Genomic DNA, 25,437 nt, shown 5'->3' with positions numbered 1-25,437 from the left:
AAGAGCCTTTTAACTCTGCTTGCAATATATGTATATATGTTTGTATGTATATATTATTTGATAGACATATGTATCAAAGTAACCCCCGCTAGGATTGCTGTGGCTCCCTGTTAGCGCCTGGAGCCTCGGGGTTTGCAAACTTGAACCTGGAATCGGTCGCCTCTGGGCCCGCGACGCTTTCCGCGCTGCCAGGGGAACCTGGTCAGGGCGATTGCTCAGAATCAGAAGCCGGGAGGGACGGAGCCCAGCAGCCACCGCGGGGCGTCTTCTAGCAGGGACCCACTTGCGGGGCGTCTTCTAGCTGGGACCCACTTGCGGGGCGTCAGGGCACGGCACGCGCCGGCGGCTGTAGCCGCGGCGCCGCAAACTCGCCGCCGGCCCCGCCTCCTGGCGCTCTTCCAAGCAAGCCCCTCCTCCCCGCCCCTCTACAAACGGCGGGACCGCGGCGCCCCAGCGTCACTGAGGCAGCTGCCGGCCGGGTGAGGAGGCCGGTCACCAGTGCGGGTGGGGCGGGGGTTCCGCGGGTTCCAGTTTGCCCTCCCGCCACCGCGAGGACTGGGGACGCCGTCGCCACCGCCACCACCGCCTCTCCGCGGAGCCCGCCCGGAGCAACTCCTCCGCGGCTGTGCTGACGGCCGGCGGCGCGAGCCGTAGCAGCTGCAGCTCCAAGTCGCAGCAGGCAAGTGCGGGGGGCGTGGGGGTGGGGGCGGGGAGGGCCGGCACGCCGCGCCTTGCCCAGGTCTGTTTAGGACACCGAGGCTGCTTTTTGCACGGCGCTGTGCAGTCCGGCCTCGCCTGTGTGGCCGCCCATGTCTGGGCTCTGGGCGGGAACGCTGGTGGGGGCGGCGGAGGTGGTGCACGCGAAGTTAGAGCTCGGCCCCTTACGGCGAGAGTACGGAGGAAACGGCGCCTCGGGAGGTGGCACCGCCTCTCCTGGGGGCAAAAGCTGGTTGGGGGTGGCGGGAGCCGAGCTGGGCCAGTCGTGCCGGGCAGCGTGCACAGGCGTGGACGTGCCCGGTACGACCGCGTGTAGCACGAGAAGGACTGCGCCGAGACGCAGGTGAGTGTATTGGAGGGAAAGTGGGGGAGGGGGCTTTTCTAAAAAAGGGCAGGATTCTTGTGGTGGACAGGCAGCCCTGTCTTGTGGGAGGCTGTATGCACTACAGCCGGGTGGTGTCTGGTGGTGTGCCCACTTGGTACAGCGCCTCCTTGCGCGTGGTCCTTAGACCTCCCGGGGGGTCTCGAGACTCGGAGCAGCCAGGCAGTGTGCGGAGGTGGTATGGGACCGCGGCTGCCCCGGGCAGAGCCGAGAGGATCCCGCGAGCCGCTCTCCCGCTTGCGTGGTGTTAGGTGAGGCCGGGTGCGGCCGCGCGAGGTCGCATCCTGGTTTGCGCGTGAGCAGCGCGCTGGGCGGGAATCGCGGAGCGGGCTGGGTCTCGGGGCAAGGCAGCCTCTGGGCTTGCGGTGGATGCCGCAGCACCGCCTTCGGCTCCGCGGGGAGCGCTGACCTGCGGCCCCCGTGCACCGACGTGTGTGCGTGCACTGGTGACACTGGTGGAGTCGCTCTGGCCAGCACTGCTTTACGAGCAGGTGTTCCTCCAGTGGTCATGATAATGACCAGCAGTCTTTCTACGGCGTTTCCTTAAAAGCCTACTTGTTATCCTAGAGGGCTGGAGCTCAAAACCTAGATGTGAACTACGAGCACCGAGTTGTAGCTGTCCAGATGATCATTTAAAATAGCATTTTAGAATGTCATCTTTATGATACAATTTTCATCTCCTTTTCTGAAAATGTGAGAAAAGGAGGATTTATTACCCGTTATCTGTTCTCCTTTAAATCCTCCCCGAAGAATGACGCTTAACAATGCCAAATGAAATTTCTCCTGTAAGGACAAAGAGCTTTTTAAAATTTAATGTTTTGGTGGACCTACCCATAATAATTGTCTTTATAAAAATGTAGCTCAGCCCCCAAACTTACAGTAAATTAGTCCATTTAAAACCACTCCGATACCAGTTGGATTGTAATTTCCCCATTCCCTTAAGTAAAATCGGTTTGTTTGAAATACTGTTTAGTTGCCCTTGAAGACAGTTTTCTCAAGAATCATTTCCCTAGAGTCGTTTGAATTTTTCATTGTGCTAAGGTAGCTCTTTTTTCCGGAAGCTGACCTAGAGTCTCCATTTTGGTGAGCAGGTGGAAAAGCTTTTCTGGATCTACTTTTTTATCTGGATCTTTAGGTCTAGAAATGGTGACTATTTTGTTGGATGGGCTGGAATGTTACTGCGCTTGTTTTGGGACTATTTTTAAGAGGTTTTTAGGAACGTTGATTTAGCACAGCTCAGGTGTGTGTGTAGGTGCCTACTTAGAGAAAGTGCCCTTGGAAATGGGGGAGGAGAGGGAAAAAGGGAGCAAGAAGAAAACATTTGGTAGATAATGGCTGGGGTGGGGTAGGAAAAATTAGATTACGAACGAACACATTGCATCTAATTTTCTAGGATCCTTCTGCTTTTTTCTCTTCCTTCTTGAGAGAATATTTTTGTGTTTGTGTGATCAGAACTGGCCCCCAAACTGGTAACTGCTGCAAGCATTCAGGGAATGAGGTTTTTTGTTTCCCCTTCAAAGACAGAGCCTTTAGGCATTTAAGGTCCCCTTCACCCAGTCTTGAGGTGTTTCCTCCACTGTGTAGTGTTGCTCTTAGGAATCATGTCAGGTTAGATGTTTTAAGCCGCACACACTCTTTCTACATGGTTCAAGAGAATTTTAGGTTTAAGGTATGCTCCAAGAATAGATCAGGTACCCCATCCAAACTGGTCAGTTTCAGCCAGGCACTTCTGTTATTTACTGCTGAACCTTACTTGCCTTTTACTAGGCTCAGGATGCAGTAGTTGTTCGAGTTCCGTTTCTGGTTTTTTTTTTTTTTTTGTAGGTTTGTTCTGGTTAATGCTTCTTCACCAGAGACTCAAGTTCCTTTTGTCTCTAGATTTTGGTGCTTTTAATTAAGATCCAGTGCCCAGTGGGTTATGAAGAACAACAAGTCTCTAAGTGGTATTTCTACTACCTCATTTCTTAATCCAGTCTTTTGGTTCTTCGTACACAGACAGATGTTCCTGACTGAATCCTTGTTACCGCTTTCAGCCATTCAGTGCTTTTCTTAACATGATTATGATGTTTAAAAATACTGTTTTCCACCGTGCCCCCACCCCCCCCCCCCCCACCTCCCTCCAGTAAGTCCCAAGCTCTCTTTAAGGACACAGCAAAGCCGTCCAGAATACCCTGACTTCTAAGCTGGGATCAACCTTTCCTCTTTCTTTGATGGAAAAAATACAGTTTTTAAAAAAATCTGTGACACTTTTAATGAGATAGCATGGCACAAAAGCACCACAGTGGCAAATTACCCTTCATGTTCTTTTCCCCCAAAGGACTGGATACTCTGAAATAACACCTTACCAAGTCTGACTTTTCCCTTTGCCATTTTGATTGCTTGGTCTGCATGGTCGGTTCAGTTGTTTTGCTCTCATTTGAAGTCATATTAAATCCACGATATCACATTCTTATTACCACCTTTGTTATCAATAATGTTGATTTAGAGGTAAGAGAAGCTAGAGATCTGCCTTACTTAGCCAGGTCAGGTTATTTTTTGATGGCACTGGGGGGCTATATAGGTGAGGTGGTTTGGGGCCTGGATGGTGTGCCACCCTGTGGCAAACCTGCCCATAGCAGTCCACCCCAGTTCTTTCTGATTCTTTGGATACTCAGCTGGACAGGCCAATAACCATTCTAAACCACATATTAGGTTTTTTTTTGGTTTTGTTTTGGTTTTTTGTTTTAAATAGCATAGGTACTGGGTTGGAAGCAGGACTGCTTTATGGGCATGTGTTCTATACAGTCACAACCCCTTCTCCTTGAAATCCTTAAATGCTTGCGCAAGAGGACCCTGTACTTGCATTTTCCACTGGGACACACCGATTATGTAGCTTATCCTGGTCAGGCTTTCTCGACTGTTAATTTATTTAGCTGCCAGTGTTGCTGCTCTATGCTACTATATTATAAACAAATTTGAAATCGAAAGCTTCATACATTGCTGATTCCACACTCAACTCCTGAATTAACTCTGGAGGACATTAGGTGCATAGAATGTTCACATGCTTTGTCCAGTTTCATTTTACTGATGTGGAAGTCTTCGCTGAGAACTCCCATGTTGGTACTTTCATGCCAAACTCATATGTTTTTCTTTGGGAACAACATGTATCGTCTATACTGGATACTAGGTGGTTTGCAATGCTATTGTAGTTGCTTTTTTTTTTCTTGATTTCAAGTAATTTAAATCTGTTCAGTAGAAACAAGGCATTTAATCTTGAAGGGCAATATTTTGTTTTAAGGCTTTTGTGTATTAAAAGATACATGTTTTATTATGCTTTAAATAGGATTGGTAACTTTTAGAATCTGAATTAAAAATAGGAATTAGTATAGTAAAATCCTACAGAAGTTTTATGGCTTATTGAGGAAATTTTTCACCAACAAGAAATAAACAGATTTGGCTTTTAGCATGCATGATATATATCGTGACTTTTATTTTAGTAAGGCCACAGGAGATTTTTTTTTTTAAAGGAGAAGATGACTTTCTGTACCTCTAGCCTTGTAATTTCATTGTGTGAAAAAAAACAAAAGATGACTCTTCTGTGAGAATGACTGTGCTAGGTGCTTTTCCACAGGTATCCTCCCCTTTCACACCAATGCTAAATTTCCAGTGATTGGTCTACATGAAAATGTCGATTGTTGGTAATGGTATTATTTATTTTCTCAGAGCTTTGGGTTAGGCTTTGTGTCAATTTCATTGATACCCTTAACTGTATGTTTCTCTTTTGAATGTTGCTGAATAGTTTTGTGTGATGACAGACAAAGGTTTTCCTTGTAAGAAATTTTCATGCGGAGAAGGATAGGTGCTTTGGGAAGGAGTGGAATAGATAAAATAACCAAAGCAGTTACAGGAATAGGTGCCGTGGGGTGAAAAACCAAACCAATTTGAAGGTTGCCTTAGTAATTGCAAGTTACCATGTTGGTTTTTTTTTTTTACACTTGCGCTTTCCTGGTACTTGTCTATATTACAGATTTCCATTATGTCATTTTCTGACTGAAAATGAATAGCAAATAAGTTTTGACAGGCAAGACCCACTTTCCCACTTTTAGAAATTCTCTTTTTGAAAATACTTGACAATTTTTCTCAATAGACTTATTTATTGTGAGATAGTTATAGTAAAATGATAGGTTTTATTTAAACATGTTGAAGGTTTTGCTTTAGATCAGATAAATTTTGAACTCCTAAGTTGAGATATCTGTATATTTTTCCCTTATCTAAATCTAACAGTGATAGATTTATACCAACCTTTTTCCCGTGACTTAAAAAAAGGAGTCTGTCTTATAAAAAGGAAATTTATATTCTACATGACTAGGTTGGTTTTTTTTTTTTCCCTGCAGAATTTTTGTTGTTGTGAGCTGTTCATACTGGAGATTATTTAAACTTTAAAGACTATATTAATGGGATATCACAAAAACTCATATTTTCATAAATGTGAAACTGATTAACTTCTTTCAGGATGGGATTTCATTTTATTTCATTTTGCTATTATAGTTTAGCAATAGTCAAACTCACTGCAAGCTTTAATAGACATTTTCTTAACTATAATTTTATCTCCTTATGAGAATAGGGGCAATAGTTGTTTTAGAATTCTTACCTTTCCTGTATGTCCTTATTGTGGAGTTATGTAAAATTGAAATTTCTTGTTAATATTGAGCTCTGAATCTCTGAGCATCTAAGGAAAGCTATGGGCCCTTTTTCCCTAGAGAAACGCAGATACACAGAAATTCCCATACAGTTTTTACCATCCTGCTCTCTGGAGTAAAGAGTGTTCAAATGAGGTTCTATGTGGAAAATAGGACCTTGAAAATTGTAAGTCTTTTTGCACTGGTGACATCAGGGTGAAGATGGGAATAACCAGCTCTTGTCTGCTGGCGTGTTAGCACGAGCTGTGGACTTCTACAGTCATTGAAGGCAGACTTGAAGCTTCCCTGTTTCCTCACAGTTTGTTTTAAAATCCATTCTGATTCTGTAAACAAATATTACACATGTAAGGTCTTTTTATGAATACAGTGCTGCCAGTTCAGCTACTAAATGGTCTTGCCTCAGTAGGTTTTGTCATTTAGGTTGAAATTCTTAATTTATCCGAGCTAGGCTGGGCATCTGAAGTTTCCATCATCTGGTTTTGGCTTAGTTACCTGTGTCATTGGTTTTCCTCACCTTTCCTTGAGTATGAAACCTCATCCAGGGTGAAGGTGAGCATATCGAAGTACAAGATTTTTGGCAGTAGAATGACAATGTTGACTGAATTGGAAAGGTGGTAATAGATGGGCCACATAGATTAGGTTTTATATAGTTGGCCTTCAGTGTGTTTTTATGAACCGTTGTTTATAGTGATTCTTTATACCATCGTGTGATGTATATTGCCGCCATGAGGAAAGAGAAAATTCCCAAACTACAGAGAGGCTTTGGGAGAATTGTGATTTTGAACATTTTAGTATGGAAATAGATATAAATATTATATCTATGAAGATGGAATTTGGAAGGAAAGTTTAAAATGAATTTTTTCTTAGAAATATAAATAATGCTAAAAGATTACATGTGAACTTATGAGAATTTAGCCCATTGACATTGCAGAACTATAAATGTCTTAATTTCCATTTTCCATCTTTTTTTCAATGAGAAATAAAAATTTAAAATTTAAGCATTTACATTAATCAGTCTGTATTTTCATGATTTGAATTTTGTTTAATCTCTTGTCAAGGATTTATTCCTTTACATCACAATATGGAGTTTACACAGAAATACATTATTTCTCCTGCTTGTTTCAATACCCTCTCACCACCCCACGTGAAAAGTCATTGATGGATGCCCTGTCAAGTAAGTTATTGGAAATTGCTCATTGTTTAGTTTTTAAAGGATGTTTAATACTTTTTTATTCTTTAGGCATCATTGTGTGTATCAGAAGTACAAGAGGTATTTCTCAAAGCAAATAAATCACAGTGTATTTGAAAATAAATCCAGTGAATTGAGGAAGGTGGGGAAAATACTCCTGGAACTGATTATACTTGAGCTTGAGTTTCCTCTGAGCTACTTTTCAAAAGTGAGATGATTCTGTTTCACTGATGCTGCTTCTGTTCTGTATTGGAGGTACCTCTGGTGATGAGAGGATCGCCCACCTTTATGGCAGAGCAGTCCAGAACATTTTAAATATACAAAGTTTATTATAGAGTGAGCAGCAAGTTTTTATAACCTGTTCCCAGGTAAGGCCTGTTTCTGTATGAGTTCACTCAACACCACTTTCTCTTCCCTAGGTGCTACTTACTAGTTGCTGGTTTATTTTGTTTAAACCCTTGGGGTCTTTTCTGGTCTATGGCTGTGAATGACTCATGGACTTGTTCCAAATACCAGGTCATTGGTGCCGTAGACTTTTCATCCCTTCCCTGCCATTGTCTCTGCAAGGAACTTGAACTATATATTCTTAGCCGTGCTCTCTTCTCTGTGCTAGCCCTCTATCCCATAGTCACCTACCTGTCTGTGCTTCTGAGCCCTGTGCTAGTTCTACTTGTAGCCTGGCCTTTCTGGGTCATGTGCAAGGTTCTCATTTGTCCTTTTATTTTCTTGGCTTGTGCTTTCGCATTGGCTCTTAAGCATTTTGCTACATCTTACTCATTGAGGAATACAATAGTCCCCCTTTATCCACGGTTTCACTTTCTGAGGTTTTTAGCAATTCGAAAATATTAAACGGAAAATTCCAGAACTAAACAGTTAGTAAGTTTTTAAATTGCGTGCTGTTCTGAGTAGTGTGATGAAATCTCTCTTCAAGCTGTATATACGCTTTTTGCCTGTTAGTCACTTAGTAACAATCTGGTTATCAGATGTACTCTCAGTATCACGGTGCTTGCATTCAAGTCACCCTTATTTTACTTAGTAATGGCCCCAAGCACGAGAGTAGTGATGCTGGCAATTTGGATATGCCCAAGAGAAGCCGTAAAGTGCTTCCTTTAAGTGAAAAGGTGAAAGTTCTTGTCTTAATGAAGCATTTAATTATCTTACATCATCATCATCATCATCATCAGAAGGGTGAGTACAGTACAAAAAGATATTGTGTGAGACAGTATTCACGTAACTTTTGTTACAGTATATTGTTATAATTGTTCTGTTGTTAAACCGTATTGTGCCTAATTTATAAATAAATCTTCATCATGTATGTATGTATAGGAAGAAATGGGATATATAGGGTTTGGTACTGCCCGTGGTTTCAGGCATCTTCTGGGCGTGGTGGTGGGGGGGTTGGCTTGGAACATATGTATAAGGCGGGGGATTAACTGTATTTTCTGTGACCAAGTGAATTGGTGTTATTAGGGACGAAAGGGAGAAACAGGTATAAATGGACAGATAGTTTCTGCCAGGTCCCAAGTGGTGGACCCTGGGCTGCATATTGTCTTTAGCTGTTTTATTTGGCCTAAACTGTGTTTTAAATAAAATAGTGAGTTGTTGATTTAAGTGTTGGGAAATTTCATACAAAGATCTAGAGCTGTATTTCGTGTCTCTTGAAAACTTGGGAGGGTGGAGCATAGCTGAGCCCATATTCGTTAACTGCGCCTTTCTATGGAGCGTGGTTTGTTGGAGTTTGGGCTAAATTTCTCCTGGCCTTTGTGGGTATTTGTGTTTGTGACTCTCATGCTACAGTTCTGAAAGCCATGGGAATTAAAAAGTTTACTGGAATATAAAGACAAAGGCAGTAGTTTTAAAGTCTTCATATTCTTTTGATTTTCTTTGTGTTTGCAAATGTTTGAGTTGTGTTACATTGCTCCTTGTATATTTAGATCTTGGAGTCTCTTCTTTCAGTTAGAGAAGTCTCAGCTTGGACCCCTCCTTCCTTAACTCCTGGTTGCAAGACAGTTTCTCTTTTTTGTATTTAAGGGGTGCTTCTATCCGTTTATCTTACCTTTCCCTCTCCTCCAGGATGCTACATCTGCCTTACTTGGGAGCCGGGATTTCTTCCTGCCGGTGGCCTGTTTGTATTGGTTCAGATGCCTTGGGGTCAGCAGAAGTTGCTTGGTGCTGTGAAACCTAATAGGATGTTATGAGCTGTTTAAAAGAGGCCTGTGTCCACCTGCTACCCTCATTGCTGATGGTTTCAGATGAGAAAAGACATTCTCCCATCCAGTTGCTGTTAAAAAGAGCTGATATGAGAGGTTATTATGTATGAGGTTTATATGTGTCGTTTTTCTCTCCTCTTCGCTGTTACTGTTTTCAGTCTTCAGCCTCTTCCTGTCTCTAGAAACAGCAGGGCACCTTCAGCCGAGCTTTCTCCCACCTGTGCACTAGAGTGAGCTGACGCACCAGAGGTAGAAAGAGGCTCCACACGTCGTGTTTGGACCAATGCTGTAATTTTATTGTACAAGAAGGAAGGTGGATATTATTAATCTACTCCTGAGCATAATAGCACGATTTGAATAGCGGAGAGCAACTTTGGTGTGTTAATGTCTAGTGAGATGAATACAGATAAATGCTAAGTAGGTAGAAAATGTCAGTGTAGAGCCTTCCTTTTGGTGACTTTTAGCACTTACATTTTCAGTTAACTTTTTGTTCAGCTTGGCAAACATATACGAAGATCTCTTTTATCAGCCCAGCGCTAATGTAGCTTTTGAGGATGGAACAATGCCTTTCAAGCCCTGCTCTCCTGGCAGCCACTTGCGCTCTGCCAGTGGTAACGAGGATTCAGAATGTGTCCCTGCATTGAACATCTTAGCAAGACCCCCTTTAGAATAATAGGAGCGTAGTGCTGGTGGTTTTAAAAATGGGCTCAGTCTCCAGCCCAGCTAAATTTTATTTTGATATTTGGGGTATGATTAAAAGTGTATGCTTATTTTTAAAAACTTACATTGAATGAACTGTGTGTATAGTTTTTTTTTTAAATTGTAGATATATTCTGAACTTATGTTTAAGAGGCGCTTAAAGAGAGCTCTTGGTACCAAGCATCTAACCCCGATTACATGGTTCTTTTAGAAGAACGTGTTGCTTGTTTGGGTGTGCCCTGGAGCGTCTGGATGAGGGGCTTCTGGGATGTCTTCATTGTTGAGTGGGGGTGGGGAATTGAGAATTGATTAAAAAAAAATGGGTGTTTTATCTCTTTGCAGGTTGAGAAAAGTTGTCATGGAGCTTCTGCTGTGTGATATGAAAGGCTTTAGTGTATGTGGACTGGGGGTGGGAGGGTAACTTGGAGTCTAGACCTTTTCCAAATTCATCCAAAGTTTTTTTTCTTTTAGTTTTGTTAAAGGATCTTAAAAAAAAATGTAGTTTTTTGTCTTGGGACTATGCTTAGAAGCCCGGAAGATTGTGTAATACTTATTGTTTCATCGTACATTATTACTAAGAGCTAGATACTGAGAGAGCTTTAGAGAAGTTTCTAAAGCCTCCTGTCCTCATTCCTTGGTCTGTCTACTTAGAGATGAGGCAGAAAATGATCCTTTAAAAGATGCCACACCCTCTTTCCATCCCTCTGACCCCTGGGCTTAATGGCCTTTGAAGAATTGAGGAAAAGGACATGTATCTGTAGTCTGGGTATTAGGGATGTGGCCTGGTCACTGCAGATTGCTTTGGGGGCCGGAGGGTGTGGCTACTCTTGGTCAGTTTTGTGTGTATATATTTGCTTAGCTTTTGTGTCTCTTCTCCTCCCCTCCTTCCTTTCATGTCGTTTTTGTTCCTTTTGATTCTCTCTTTGGTGGTATGAGTAACTCTCTCCTGGTTTGCCAGGAGCCCAGTCACAGTTGAAGAAGATTTATGCAACATGGAACCTGCCAAGTTTTCAGTTGTGGCTGGAGAGAGGCACCACTACGATTGTCTTAGTTCTGCTGTTGTCCCAGGAAGGATGGATCCCAGGCACATGTGTGGAACTACATGAAACACCCAGCCTTTCAACCCCATAGTTTTATTTTCTTGACAGCACGATGTGTCAGGAACCTTCTCTCAGTATAACATTGATTTTTCAAAATACCTGGGAAAGAAGTCATAAAGATATGTTTCTTTGGCTCCTTCCCTCTTAGAATAGTTCCAGTAGCAGGCAGGAAGTAACGGGTCAGCAGCTGGGATGCTTTTAAGGACACTGGTCGGTGCCATCTCCTTGAGTCTTCCTCGTGCCTAAGACCACGTCCGCCCGGAGCGTGGGTTCTCAAGGCTGCTGAGTGCAGCTTTCTCATACCAGTTTCCGCCATGTTCTCAGGTCTGCCTGTTGCTTTCCTGCACTGATGGCGTTTGCATTATTTTCCCCGCTTCCTTCTGAAAGGTGTTTGACCACCCTGCTATGCTGCTTCATTTCCTTGATTTGCTGGAGAGGCTCATTGTCTCAGTTGCAACTGGCTGTTTGGGAATAATATATATTTTTGCTTCTTGGACTTTTTAAGTGTTTGGCTAATCTATCACTATTGTTTTGTGGACAGTAGGGGGCAAAGTTTGATTTCATGGTGAACAGCATAGCTTTGTGATCTAGGGAAGAAAAGTGAAGAGATCTTTTTTTTTTTTTGTTATTCTTTTGTGCAACTTCTAAAGTAACTTCTAAATGATTGCCTCTTAAGATTGCCATTACAGCAAAATATTTTATATTGGAGAGTCAAGTTGGCAGTGTATTGGGAGGGGGCAGCAAGGAGTTTCCTGTGTTTTATTTGCGGACAAACCTGGCTATTAGGACAGAAAAATAGGTGGAATCTAGTAATTGAAGGTGGTGTACCACCCCCAAATGGTGGAACGAGGAGATGAGCATTTCCTTTAGTAATATTGGTGACACCCAGTGTTTCTGTTCATCTAGGACCTTACCCCAGCTCCCTGGGATAATGAGTTTTATATGCATGAGGCAAGTGAGGCTCAGGGGTCAGGTGGTTTGCCCAAGGATTCAACCTCCTGAGTGGGGAAGTCGGACTTAGCTAGGTCTGTGACTCCTGGTTCAGTACCTTTCACCCTGAACTCCAGAATGATGACCTTTCTGCCTCTGGTAGCTCTGCTAATTGTAGGTTAAGGTGGCTGTGGCCAGAGACAGAGCCAAGAGGCAGCCAGCAACTGCATCTTGCCTCAGGTCTTCCAGTCTGGCTCTTCTGTGGCGGGGCTGTTGTAAACAGGTTTCTATTGTAAAAACTTCACTCAGGTCCCTGTAGCCCTCCCAGCAGAGTGCCCCACTACCCGTTTCCCAGGGCCAGGATTCTGATTTGGTCTTATTTTAGATCTGTGACTAGGTGACTTCTGGAAGGATTCTATCGCAGGCTGGTCTCTTCCTGATGCCAGCTGGCAGTCTTTTTTTGATGTGCAGTATTACTTTTTAGAACCATACGAGGTATGGATTGGTTATTTTCTCTAAGTGAGGGAATGAAAACACTGTCTTCAGACTTATTTTAGGATGTTGTTAAAATCAAGAGAAAAGATCAAAATGCTGTATGTTCTGTTCCTGGTGAAAGTGACCTTTAGATAACCCTAGCTCATTGTAGTAGAGAACCTGTAAGAGCTGCGCCTTGAACTTGTTAAGTTTCTGAAACTAGTGTGTTCCAAATGTGGTGGACTTTTAGAAACACCACTGTTTTCTGAGAAACAGGAAAAGTTGCAGGTCAGGTGCTTAATAGCATGTACAATGTCCAAACTTGAATCAATAAAATATCTACCCAGTATAGATGGTTGTTGATTCATCTGTGTCTCCAACTTAACTGTCAGACACATTAGATGGAGGGTGGATGGGGAAGAAAAATTCAAGGTAACCTTTCTGTTCTTCCCTGGAAAGGGGACATATGTCATGTTTATTCTTTTATCTCTTGCATCCAGTGTGTTACTTCTTTGTGGTAGAAATTAGGAAATATTTGTTTAATTCACTTGAATTCAAAGTTTGGAATACCAATTATAATATAGAGGAAAAGTGAGATAATGCAGTACTTGAAACTTACTGTCAATTGAGAAAGTTTTGTTGGCAGCTATAGATGAACTGTGAATGGTAGGAGATCCAATATTGAGCGCTGCACAGTCTACATCTTGTATCCTCTTCACTCAGGGCTTTGCAGTGTGCTGTGTTTATCTGATTTTGAAGTATAATTTATCAGTATTTTTTTATAGCATTTTTCCAGCGTATTGGTTGAGGTGGTAAAAACTAAGGAGGAATGTCTGTTAAGCTTTTTGCTTGGCTTAAGTTAACTTTACCGCTCACCCAAATTTGTAGTTCGTTGATTGAATTATTTGGTTAATTCATGCATAACCTTTTATAGAACCTTTCTCTGACAGATCTTGGCAGCTTACCCCATTTCTTCACGGTGCTCAGTATTCATTTAAATTTAAACTAAAAACAAATACCGTATAATTTGGAACTGTCTTTAAAACATTTGTTGGGATGGGAGAGGATTAGGCAGTTTTCTTTGTAGAAACATTGGAAGATATTTATTGAAAAATAATTTTTTTCTTAAAATGACCTGACTGGCTTTTGGGGACTCCCTTAATCCTAAAGCCTATGTATGTTGTAAGAGATTGATAGAGTGAGAAATTGCTCTTAAGTAATCCAAAAAAAAAAAAAAAAGGAAGAAGGTTAAAGAAAAGGAGGAGGAATGAATTCTCTATCTGGCAAGTTTCCTCATCCACACAGGTCATTAGAATTAAACAGTACAGTGAATTTATGACATGGGGTTTTAAAATATTCTCTTACCTGCTTGTTAGATCATTACACTTACTAGAATATGTCCCTAATTCATTAGTTTCCTCAGAGACGTGGACTCTGGTGGCTAAAACAGTTGCTTTCTCTTTGGTTTTAATATTACATGGTAATCAAAACTTTGAATCCCTTTTAGTGTACATCATATAGAATTGTTGAACTTGGATATAGCATTTTTTTTTAGTTGGATCTTATTTTGTCACAGCTTTTAGATCTCACTCCCTTTTTTCTGAGGTGCCAAGTGAAGCCATTGAACACATACATGATAACCTCCAGTCTTGGTTGAGGGAACTTGGAGAGATGTAAAACATATCTTGGTTCAGGAAAGGAGACTTCCAATATTAATTTCCATATTGCTTGGATAACAGGATGAGAGTTAAGGGCTGGTGAGGGAAGCTGGAACTTGAGTAATAACTTCCCATTGCCTTGTTTTCTGGTCTTTTTTTAATGGTTCTTTAAGTTAGTTTTCATTTTTAGGACACTTCTTAAACTACATTGGAACCTCCTTGATATCAGTGATCCTGTCTTATGGCTTTGTTTCTTGAACTTAGTAGGTCCTGTTTCTTTAAAATGTTAAAATTATAAAATTATATATACCAGAGGTAGCATATACATTTTTTTCAATGGCACAATTCAGCCGTGGTACTCTGGTTGCTGTGAAGTTGCCATGCATGAGGTGTGATCAAACAATATGTTGAATGTTTAAATAAAAAAATTATTACAGTAAAAGACATATTGCCATTAATCCCCATCAAAATACTCCCACTCACTTCCAACACACTTATCCTATAATTTTTGCCACTTTCTGAAGCAGTTCTGGAAGTCCTTTTTCGTGAGTGTCTTTAGTTGAGCGCTCATGACTGCCTTGATGTCCTGAATCATTTTGACTTTGGGGACGAGCAAAAAGTCGCACAGTGCCAAATCTGGTGAATAAGGTAGATGGGGATACACTGTAATGTTTTTATTTGACAGAAATTGCCCTACCAAAAGCGATGTGTGACACAGAGTATTGTCATGATGGAGGATGATTTACGGCACAGTTTAAAGCACACCTTCTCTCAGCCATAGCTCATACCCTACGGACTGCACCCAACAAGCTGAAACTTGTCACACACTGTTACTGAGGTTCAATGTGCCACTTCCTGTATTGAAGATCCTGGCCTTTCCAGCACTCGATAGGAGCATTCACAGTATTTTGTGATCACAAAAGAAAGGTTCTGTGTCACACATCACTTCTGGTACAGCAATTTCTGTCAAATAAAAACATTATGACATGTCCTCATCCACCTTAGTCACTGGACCTGGCACCGTGCGACTTCTGGCTCTTTCCCAAAATCAAAATGACCATGAAAGATAAACGTTTTGAATGGATTCAGGACATTGACACAGCCATGATAGTGCAACTGAAGATACTCAGGAAAGAGGACTTCCAGAACTGCTTCCGAAAGGGGCAAGAACAATGGGATAAGCGTGTTGGAAGTGAGCGGGAGTATTTTGAGGGGGATTAATGGCAATGTGTCTTTTACTGTAATACATTTTTTTATTTAAACATTCACTGTATTTGATAACACCGTGTGTGTGTGTGTATATATATGTGTGTGTGTGTATATATGTGTTTATATATATATATATATATCAATCACACATTTGAACAGTTGGAGCTAATCAAAATTCTTAATGTATAAACTAAGCATTTTGTTTTTTATAGATATTATTACTATACAATAGTAATTAAGTGCTTATAGTCGATAATTTAATATGTTAAGATGATTTTTGTATTAACAATGCTGTTTCCATCTATCCCTGTGAGTAATTAAGACTTGATCATATCTATGTACAGTCTCCTACCTGAGAGTTTTAACAGTTTACTTGGACGACCACACAGGAAAAGATCTGGTGTGATGTTTCTGTACCCACTTTGACTAGACTAAGACTATGCTTTTTCCATGTATTTATGACCTGTTTCATACAGCTTCAAAGCATGTTATATTTAAAAAAAAAAAGATCGCTGCTTCAGGACTGGGCGGAAGTGGCCGTGTTGGCCAGGATTCAGGAGATGGGCTGCAGGGATGACCACCAGGCCAGTCAGGGTGAAACCACTTCTGGGTGTCAGAGGAATGGCAGTTTCTGCTCAGAACGGACTCTTTTGTGAAGCAGATAGAGAAGTTGAGATCTAAGGTGGTTGCTCTAATCATAGAAGGCGAACCTCAAGAAGGGTTAGTGGGCTGGGTACTCCTGTGGTATATGTGTGGTCCTTACACACACACACACACACACACACACACACACACACACACACACACACACACACACACACACACACACAGAGTCAGGGTGCAGCAGCTCCATCTGGTATGTCATAGGCCTTCCGTGACATGGAACTGTTTGTTCTAAAGCAGCTCATTTTAAAGCTGCCGTATGTTAAATGGGTAGCCCTTCATTGAAGGCCTAGGATATGCTGGCAGTTGATCAGCAGCAGGGTTGTGATCCTGCCACTTCTCGTTAATGAAGGCTTTTATTTAGCTTAGCAAATCATATCTCCTGTTAACATCCACTCCTTCAAATGGTAAACTTGAAAGCGATGTTGGTGACTTTTTATTAATTAGTAGCCATTGGGGTGCTTTTGTCCTGCTTGTGATGGCCACTTAGCTGTAATTTTTCTACTGAGGTTTAGCTTGTATTAAACTATGAAACCCCCCACCCCACCCGCCTATGATTGAAATGATCCTTTGTTTGTTTGTTATTTTTGAAATCGTTTATCATCTTTCCTCATAGGTGGCCATTTCCGCCAGTCTCCGTTTCACTTCCATTTTAAAATTCCTGGCAGGGGTTTTATCGGAGCATTTACTTTCCCAGGGCAGCAATTTGACTTTCCCAGCACTTGTTTATTTCTGGGTAGCCCAAGAGAATACATGTTTGTTTTCATATTGAAAGTGCATTTCTTACACAGTATATAGCAAATCCAAGCACAACAGAGAACGTTCTAGCTGGAGGAGCCCTTACCCACAGGTGCTGACCAGCACCCTTGATTCATGCGTGGGGAACTGATGCTAAAGGTGTTGCCTGATGTCTTATGAAGAGTGACAGCTTCTGGTTACCCTAGACCTACAGCTGGTTCCCCACATGCCTTTTCTTAATCTGCCCTCTTCTATACTGCTGCATTATTTCTGTTCGTTTTTTTTTTTTTAAATGCAGGCAATGCTTTGGTGAGATTGTAAATTGAGAAGTTTTTAGAGGACTTTTTAGCAGCAAGTAGCATACTTAACAATGCAGAGACTAGGAACTAGCAATTTCTACCTTTAAATTTCTGTTTTTGCTCTCTTTTATAAAGTATTTATTGCAAGCATTGTTTGAAATAGTAAAACCTTGGATGTTTATCAGTAGGGGATTAATTTGGGCATGTCTTTATTATGGAGTCATCTATAAAGAAAGAGTTCTCGATGTGCTGATATTTAAATGTAAAAAGAAAGGTGCAAAGAGCATTATAGAAACACGTATCCCTGTGCATGTACCAGAACATTTGCTTTCTTCACCTGTGCTCGTACACGTTCGTGTTTCCTTTGCAAATATTCATATTGTTGATGAATCCATTCACCTCTGTGGTGTGGGTAGGCAGAATTAGACTTCTGTCTCATTTTATAAGATCCAGCAGTTACAAACTTCTGACACCACATCCATATTTTTAATTTACAGAAATATTAACATGTAATTACTAATTACTTCAGAAGATAATCTCTCTTGTATTTTTCAGAGCATTTTAATAGATTTTCAGTATTCTCTACAGTTGTTAGTGTTGAGTACCTGTGTTGAGCCGAGCATGGTACCAGGTCTTGGGAAGTGGAGAGGTGATAGGATATGGGTGCTTCCTAATGTTGCTTAAGTCCAGTTGACAGCCATAGGCAGGAAATGGGATGAGCTGATGATGGGGTTGGGGGAGAGCTCAGGAGATGAGGTAGATGTGCATGGCACTTTGGGGGAGGTTTTATGCAAGTAGAGGAAGACTGTTTTTCCTAGGAGAAAAAGGAATGAAGCAAGAGGAAACAGTTTTGCCTGTTAGAGGATGTTTAGGTTTCTGGAGGGCTTTGAAGCCCAGGAAGGACTGTTTCAATTTCTGTATGGTGAAGCCTTTGGAGGATGGGAATAGCAGAAAGAAAATTGAAGAGAAACCAGGCTGGGGACGATTTTGTAGGAGGGCAAGGTGTGAGGAAAGCTGAAATAAAGGCCATAGGCTGATGTGGCAGAAGCAGCCCTGGGAATGAAGGAGGCGGGAGTCAGGAGGAAAACAACGTGATTTGGTGCCTGACTGACAGAGTCCACCAGGTGAAAAACTACTGCTTAGCATCCTACGCACTCTTTTTAGGAGAGACTCATAAGATTCTCAAGCATTTTCTAAGCCAAAGTGAGTACGCGACATAAAACGTGACTTATTATGCTCCTTTGTAAAGTTCTGAGAACTCGAATGTATTCATGGTTCCCCTGTCATGGTTTTATAAAAATTGTGTTGAAGGAAGTTCAAGTGATTCAAATAACTATTGGGTATAAGAAGTGGTTTATACAGTTCCAGGGATGGACAGACATCTCTTTGAAGGTAAGGAGAGCAACAGGAAGCCATTCTAAGGTTGATATGTATGTGCTAAAGGAATTTATCATGAAAGAAAACATTTTTAGCAGTGAGTCAGACCAGTGAGTTTCAAATTTTCTGGTCTTAAGAACCCTTTATACACTTAAATTACTGAATAGTCCAGTGTTATGTTTATAACTATTTATTGTATTCAAAATTAAGATGAAAAAGCTTAAAAATAATTTTAGTTAAAAAATAATAAACCCGTAATGTTAACAAAAATAACCTTAAAAAATTAAGGTTATGCAAAGTTTTCTAAAACAAAAAATAGTGGTAAGAGTGGCATGGTTTTACATCTTTTTCATGTCTTTAATGTCTGGTTTAATAGAAATCAGCTGTATCTTCATATTGCATCAGACTTAATGCAGGAGCAGATATCACAGATCATGCAACCTTTGGAAAGTTCTAAGGTACATTTATGAGAGAATGAGAGAGAGAAAGGTATTGTTTTGACCACCTGGCTCTATGAAAAGGCTCTATGAACACCTCAGGGGTTCCCAGATCCCACTCTGAGAACTGCTGGCCTGTACTAATGGCTTCCAGGAAGACATAGGGTGAGGCTCATTTAAGCCATAAAAGGAAATTTAGAACGTGTATTATGGGGAGGAGTGGATAGTCATCTCTCCAGGGTACATGTAAATTTAAGAAGAATGGCATTCAATTAGGATAATTGAAGGTGAGATTGTGTTGGATGTTGTCCAAGTCGTGACCAGGTTCTGTCACTAGCAAGTTTCACCTTGGTCCAACTCTTGGGTCTCACTTTGCCTCCCTAAAAATTGAGGCTGTGGACGAGCTCTTGGAAGTTTCTTGTAGCACTAGCACTCTATGATTTATTCATGTATTTTTATAGTGCTCTCAACACTTTCTATAAATACACACATGCCCACACATCTACGTATACACATTTAGAGCGCTTTGGAAGGTCACATGAGCTAAAAATGCGCCTTGGAGTAGATCACCTAAGCATTTTCTTTTTCCTACATTGGTTTCATTGTCCTAGTTTGTTTCTTAAATAGAAATTGACTAAATGGTACTGTGGGTGTATCTAGAATCTTAACCTCTTTTGTCAGCTGTTGAACACACCTGCACTTAAAAAAAAAATCTTTCTACTGCATATGCCCCCCCCCACACCCCCTGGACCATTAGTCATAGGATTAGGTGGGTAAGAAAGAGGATTGTGAGATAGCATCCAAATGACCAGTGTCAGTCAGGCAGGGGTCCACTGGTCCATGCCAGGTTGCTGCAGCGACTGGGAGAAGAAAATGCCACAGTAGCCTCTTCCTTTAAAATGCAAAATGGAGTTGTTGTTGGTGGGTGGTGGTGGGGGGGGGTACCCATTTATTTTTTTGTATATGATTCCACATTTGTTTAATATTTTGATAGAATTAATTTCTTTCAAGTCATTTAGATATTTTCTGCATTTTAATTTGGGTTAACAAATGATTGAACATTGTTGTTTTCAAATATGGAGACCTGCCCTGACCTGCTTGAGACATAGCTATACCAGTGACATCTAGCATTCTTTATGATGTTGATTTCTACTTTAAAGTCCCTTTGCTGGGTTACCTCTGGTGGGTGGTGGTGAAGATTGTTAGTATTTTGGATTTTCAGCTCGCAAGAACCTTACCTCTCTGAAAACCCTAAAGCCCTTGAGGACAAAGAGACACTTATAGTGTGGTAGTTCCTTGTACACATAGCATAATATTTATTGAGTGAATGCTAGTCAAACTTTTATTTTCTTTTAAACACAAATTCACGATAAGAGACACCATTTTTTAATTTTGGAAATCTCTTGTAGTTGTAAAAACGAAACCTTCGAGTTGAGAAAATGCCTAGTTTAAAAGAAATAAGATGTCAGCCAGTTTTTAATATAGTATCTGTACAGATACACTTAAGTGTGTATAAGTGAGGTGCACGTGCTTCCTAAGAGCAGGAAGGGGATGTTAATGCCAGGTTTCCTGTAGCTTCTGTTTAATAAATGAGAATGAGATCCTCCGAGGAGATTTAAAAAGCACATTCATCGCTCTTGAAAGCACCCACATCGAGTGAAGATAGATGTAAATTAGTATTTGAATAAGAATTTCATACATTGTAGGCTTCCCCAAACTAAATTTAAAATTTAGTTTTTAAGCTTTTACTGGAACATATTTTAAATAAGTTGAGCTTTTCTGGTTTTTAGGTTTCCATTCTCGCACTACGGAGATTACGAGTTTACCTCGGTAAAGAGAGGGATGATGACCCGCAGTCTTTGAAAGCTTTTGCAAATTTCATTTTAGATTTTTAAGAAAGCGCATGGGGCTGCAGTCCATTTCACATTGTCCTTGAACGAGAGACGAGGCCTGAGGGGAGACCGTGCATTTATGGTTGCAGATTCACGCAGAAGCATACAGACAGTGGTTCATTCCAGTTGAGCCGAGCTGCTCTTTGGCTGCACCACCTGGGGTTGTGAAGTGTCTCCTTCAGGAGGCGCCAACCTGGTGACACCTGCCAGTGTTGGATAAGCTGAGAGGAAGGAATAGGAACTCTTCCGCTTTAGAACTGCCTTGGTACCCCTGAGGTTAAGAATTCAGCATCCTTATTCAAGTCACCCAGCCTCTCCAAGCTTGGAAATTTCTGCTGTACAAAATGGGAATAATGATGATAGCTATGACGAAGGGTTGATTAGGTTGCTGTAGGAAAGCTCTCAAAGACAGTAGCTATTTTCTTTCCCATTTCTGAATCAGAATTCTTTGGAAGAGACTTGCTCATGTTAATGAGATTATTTTATGAGGAATAATTAGACTTTAAGGCTTTGTTTCTACAATAGTTAGAATCCTCCAAATCTTGCGTAAAGGTCAGATCTGTCCTTCGCACCATCAAGCCCTTAGACAACTAAGTTGAAAGAGAAAGGGCTAGCTTAGATTTCTTGGGAGATGGCTTATAGCTTTGGCGAAAGCAAAGAGAATGGAAAAACTAAGGGCTTAGATTTCTCTTTTCTGTGAAACAGAGCCCTTCCAGGGCTTTCTAATTCTTAATCAATTTCTTGCCCAACTCTGCGTCTCTTTTTTGGTGTATTAGATCTGTAAAGCTTCATCTAGCCAGAAGGGACTTGGGTGTGGTAAGGCAATTAGAGGATCTCAATAGAGGATGCACTAATTAGTGATGTGCATACTTTCAAACGAGGGTGTCCACAGGAGTAACTATTAAGCATCACTGACTAAGAATTAATCTTATTTAGCTGGAAGTAGGGGTAGATAATGTAATTAAATGTGAGAGACACAGTGATCAGACTTGAAAATGTGGGCCCTCAAGATTGTTTTGGTTGTTCCCATCCACAGGGTAGGGTACAACATATTGTTTCATACAGGAGGAGACTTGGGCTCTAGCCCTGCTTTGATCCTGAGTGTCTTAGGGGAACACATCATTCTCAGGGTCTCCGTTTCTTATATCTAAAATGTGGGATGGGAAATAAACATAGGGTTGCTTTTCTCCTGTAAAGATCTGATTTGCTGATGTTAGAACCGGGTGGAGGGTTGGATGCTGTTACCAATGACTGTTTTCTTATTTAGAAGTAGTACATGAGAGTTAAATACTTTGCCTGTTATTTTGGGCTTTTTGTGGGCAGTTGTTTGGAGATGGAGGTGAAAAAAAAATGCTATGAAGTTGTGTTGGGTTGTGTTAGGCTCTCTACTCTCAGATTGCCTCTCATAATTGGGTAATACTTAACATGTTAGGCCATTATGATAGAGGTTTTAATACTTCTTCCGCCCTTCACTTTACATGACCGCCGCTTGGGAGAAAATTTTGTGTACCTATCAAGGAAGATGATGATCAACTTTGGGATTTAAGAATGTAATTGTTGAGTCTTGATTAAATGATACATATTAGGTTGTAATTATATCTATCCATAAAAAAGGATGATCGCAGATTTGATTGCTGGATTTCCTAAAGCAGTCTTTTAAGATAATGAATTTAATTACATACGTGTGCCTGGGAACCATTTTAAGCCATTGAGGAGGAAAATGGACAAGGCATATTGAAAAAAGTGTTCACCTAGGTATATAGCCTTTATCTGGTGGCTGGAAGGATAGGAGGAGAAAAACCTGACATTCCTGTCCTGTCTTCTCCCAACTCACAGTCCCTGAATCAACATGCCTTCATTTTACATGAAATGTTACAATAACACTGACCAGATGTCAAAAGGACATGGTGTAGAAGAAGTGGTTGTGTTAACATCACTTAGAAGCTTTTTCTTTGGGCCAGGCACTGAACTCATTATGAGAGCTCTGAGGGATAGGTAGTAAAATTTCCCCCGTTTTACAGTGTGGCCTGCATACAATCCATGGCAGAGCTAGAATTAGAACTCATGAAGTCTGACCCCAGAATCCACGATTTTAACTGTGCTAGAATTAATTACCTGTGATCAGGTATTAGACCTAAATTGTGAATCGGTTTGGAATAAGAGTACTGTTTGGCTTTTGTAACATTTTTAGCATTGATTTTTTATGAACTGTCTCCTTGGATAAAAACAACCTTTAGGAATTAGGCACCTTTCAATGAGAACCTTGTGTGTTACAGGCAGATTAAGGATGGAGAGCTCTGGCTGACTCTGTCACTCTTGCCTGAAACCCAGTGGCTCCCTCTGGCCTACAGAACAGATTTCAAACATCTTCAGGCATTCGAGGTTCTTCATTCTTTCCCAAATGCAGTGTTCACTTTAGGAGCTAGCCAAATGATGTTTTTCCCTTGCAACACAGTCAGTGAATTCTAAGCCCATACTTTTTATTCAGTTATATCTCATTAAGGCAACCCTAAATCCTACACGATCTTCTTTTTCATCTCATCCCCTATCTTTTATTAGTTCTGTCATTATATTCCCCCCCTGCCCCCTCCGGCTCCCCAACTGTCAGTTTCCCAATGCCTGGCATTCAGGACTCAATTAAATGTCTTACCTGAGATTAATTAACCTTATAACATGAAGATGGCGTACACATTTCCTCATTTAGTATATATTTATATTTATAGCGCTCCTGTGATGGATCATGGACTTACTCAGGGATCATGCATTCACTTTGGACTACTTATGTTTTAAGATTTAATATAATGATTTTTAGAGAAGAGTTCTCTTTTGAAGTGCTTTTGTTGATTGTATTTTTAAAATATGCTTATGGTTTGTTTTCTTTAACGGGATGGAGGCTTACTTTTGAGTTTAAACAAGTAAGATTCATCCTGGGTTTTGGCTCAATGTTTGTCTCAAATCTTAAGATGTTTAAATCCCATTGTTAGCAGCTTGGAACTCAGCTGGGCAGATGGTATCCAGTGTATAAACCAGGACATTGAAGCATACTCATGAGGTTGATTTCAGCCTGTATCCACTTAGCTAAATTGGCTACCATGTCATGCTTGTGGGTTGGACTCTACACCACCCATCTTTGCCTTCCATCATCCCATTCCTTGTCCTCTGTGGTTTGCTGTCTTATCAAACACATCCTTCCTTTTGGCCATAAGGAGAATGGGGTTAAAGTGAGTGGAGAAGCAACCTAAATTCATTCCCTCTATTGTATTCTGTGATCATGATATTGAATCAGTAGGGCAGCCTGTACAAAGGATCTAGGCAAGTGCAGTTGTTCTCTGAATACCTTTCCCATGTTTGGGATTTTACTCTTTGTTTGGAAGAGAATAAATTGTAGAACAATTAAATACCTTTTTATTCGGGAACCAAATCTGTAAATCAGTCTTGACAATGATAGTGTCAAAGGGCCTCATATAGATGGTAAACCCTGAATACCTTACTTGTAGAAAATCATACTGGGGCGGCCGGTTAGCTCAGGTGGTTAGAACACAGGCTCATAACACCATGGTTGCTGGTTCCATCCCCACATGGGCCACTGAGCTGCACCCTCCACAACTAGACTGAAGATAACTACTTGACTGGAAGCTGATGGGTCTTGGAAAAACACACTGTTCCCCAATTTAAAAGAAAAGAAAAGAAAAAAATCATACCTAGTGAGGTAACTCACAGATATTTGGAGTGTAATGATTATATAGCAAAATTATAATCTGGCAACTTTGTGGGTTTACCGTTAGAGTGTGAAGCTGTTTTTGCCCTTTGGCAGTATTTTGCTTTCATCAAGATGATCTCAGCTTTCATTAAGTTTTCATCTAATTGAAAAGATTGATTTTTGAGTAGGTGAGTCCTTTTATGTAATGTCTCAAAGGACAGAGTATGGGTCAAATCACTCTTCAAATGGATGGTAATTGTGAAGAAGAGGCTTTTAAAATGGAGATAGCAAGTTACTGAGAGTGTGTTGGAACTAAGAGCTTTTATATGTAATAAGCTTCCACATTTGTAAATAACTGGGACCTTAATAACCCAGTGAAAGCCCCGAGACCAAGGCTTGAACCAGAATTACGTTTTCACTTTTATCATCCTTCTAAAACTGGAGTTTTGTAATAGGCACTTCTTCTGTAGTAGGACCTAGAAAGTTCATCATTTGTCTTTTGATTGCTGAAGTATTTTCCTTTTCATAATTCTGTTTCTTATAAAATTAAGAATCAATAAAAAAATCCAAGGACAAAATTAGTATTCTTCCTTTGTATGATATTTCACAACCTGGTGGGAAAAAATGGTGAGATCAAGTCAGTCATTGAAGCATGTTTCCCAGTCTGTAAGGAGGTAGTGGTGCCGCAGAGCAGGTTGTGAAGAGGAGTAAGTATTAAAAACTATCGCTGAGCTCTTGGAAATACTGCCCTGGAAATGCTTAATAGCAATAAATCAGCTTTCAGGGAGGAGACACATTAAATGTCTTGTTTTTGTGTCAGCTTTGTAATGAACAAAGGAAATGTTCCTTCTTACATATGTGGAACCTTGAGATTTTAAATTCCATCTTAATACTGGCAATTTCTAATTTCTCCTCTGTGTAAGATGATCTGTATTTTATAAAAGAATTCAACTCTGGGGTCAGTTTATATGCTATTAGTGATTACGGACACATTGTCCAGGACTTAAAATGCTATCTTCTCAGTGTCTTAAATAGTCACTGGTAGATCTTTGACTTGTAGAGAAACTTTAGGTAAAATATAAAC

At 40.9% G+C, this 25,437-nt stretch overlaps 1 protein-coding gene across 16 annotated transcripts in view; it reads left to right on the top strand.

Annotated features, from left to right (window-relative positions):
- Positions 1 to 25,437, top strand: part of ELAVL2 (ELAV like RNA binding protein 2) — a 160,272-nt gene that overhangs the window by 30,424 nt on the left and 104,411 nt on the right. For 3 of the 16 annotated variants that reach the window (XM_019660769.1, XM_019660770.1, XM_019660767.1), the window contains exon 1: positions 901 to 1,060. The exons of 5 other annotated variants lie outside the window; for them this stretch is intronic. Coding sequence is in view for 1 of the 11 variants with exons in the window: in XM_019660778.1 (XP_019516323.1) it covers positions 6,941 to 6,952 (12 nt within the window). In the remaining 10 variants the exon portion in view is untranslated. Of the gene's footprint in view, positions 1 to 469; positions 680 to 811; positions 1,061 to 1,330; positions 1,351 to 6,933; positions 6,953 to 7,222; positions 7,336 to 25,437 lie in introns of those variants that run through there. 8 more of the 16 variants (XM_019660785.1, XM_019660774.1, XM_019660784.1 and 5 more) reach the window with 8 other exon arrangements.

This window comes from Hipposideros armiger, unplaced genomic scaffold (assembly GCF_001890085.2).
Source record: "Hipposideros armiger isolate ML-2016 unplaced genomic scaffold, ASM189008v1 scaffold_329, whole genome shotgun sequence".
Classification (NCBI taxonomy): Eukaryota; Metazoa; Chordata; class Mammalia; order Chiroptera; family Hipposideridae; genus Hipposideros; species Hipposideros armiger.
This window is presented reverse-complemented; position numbering and strand designations above follow the sequence as displayed.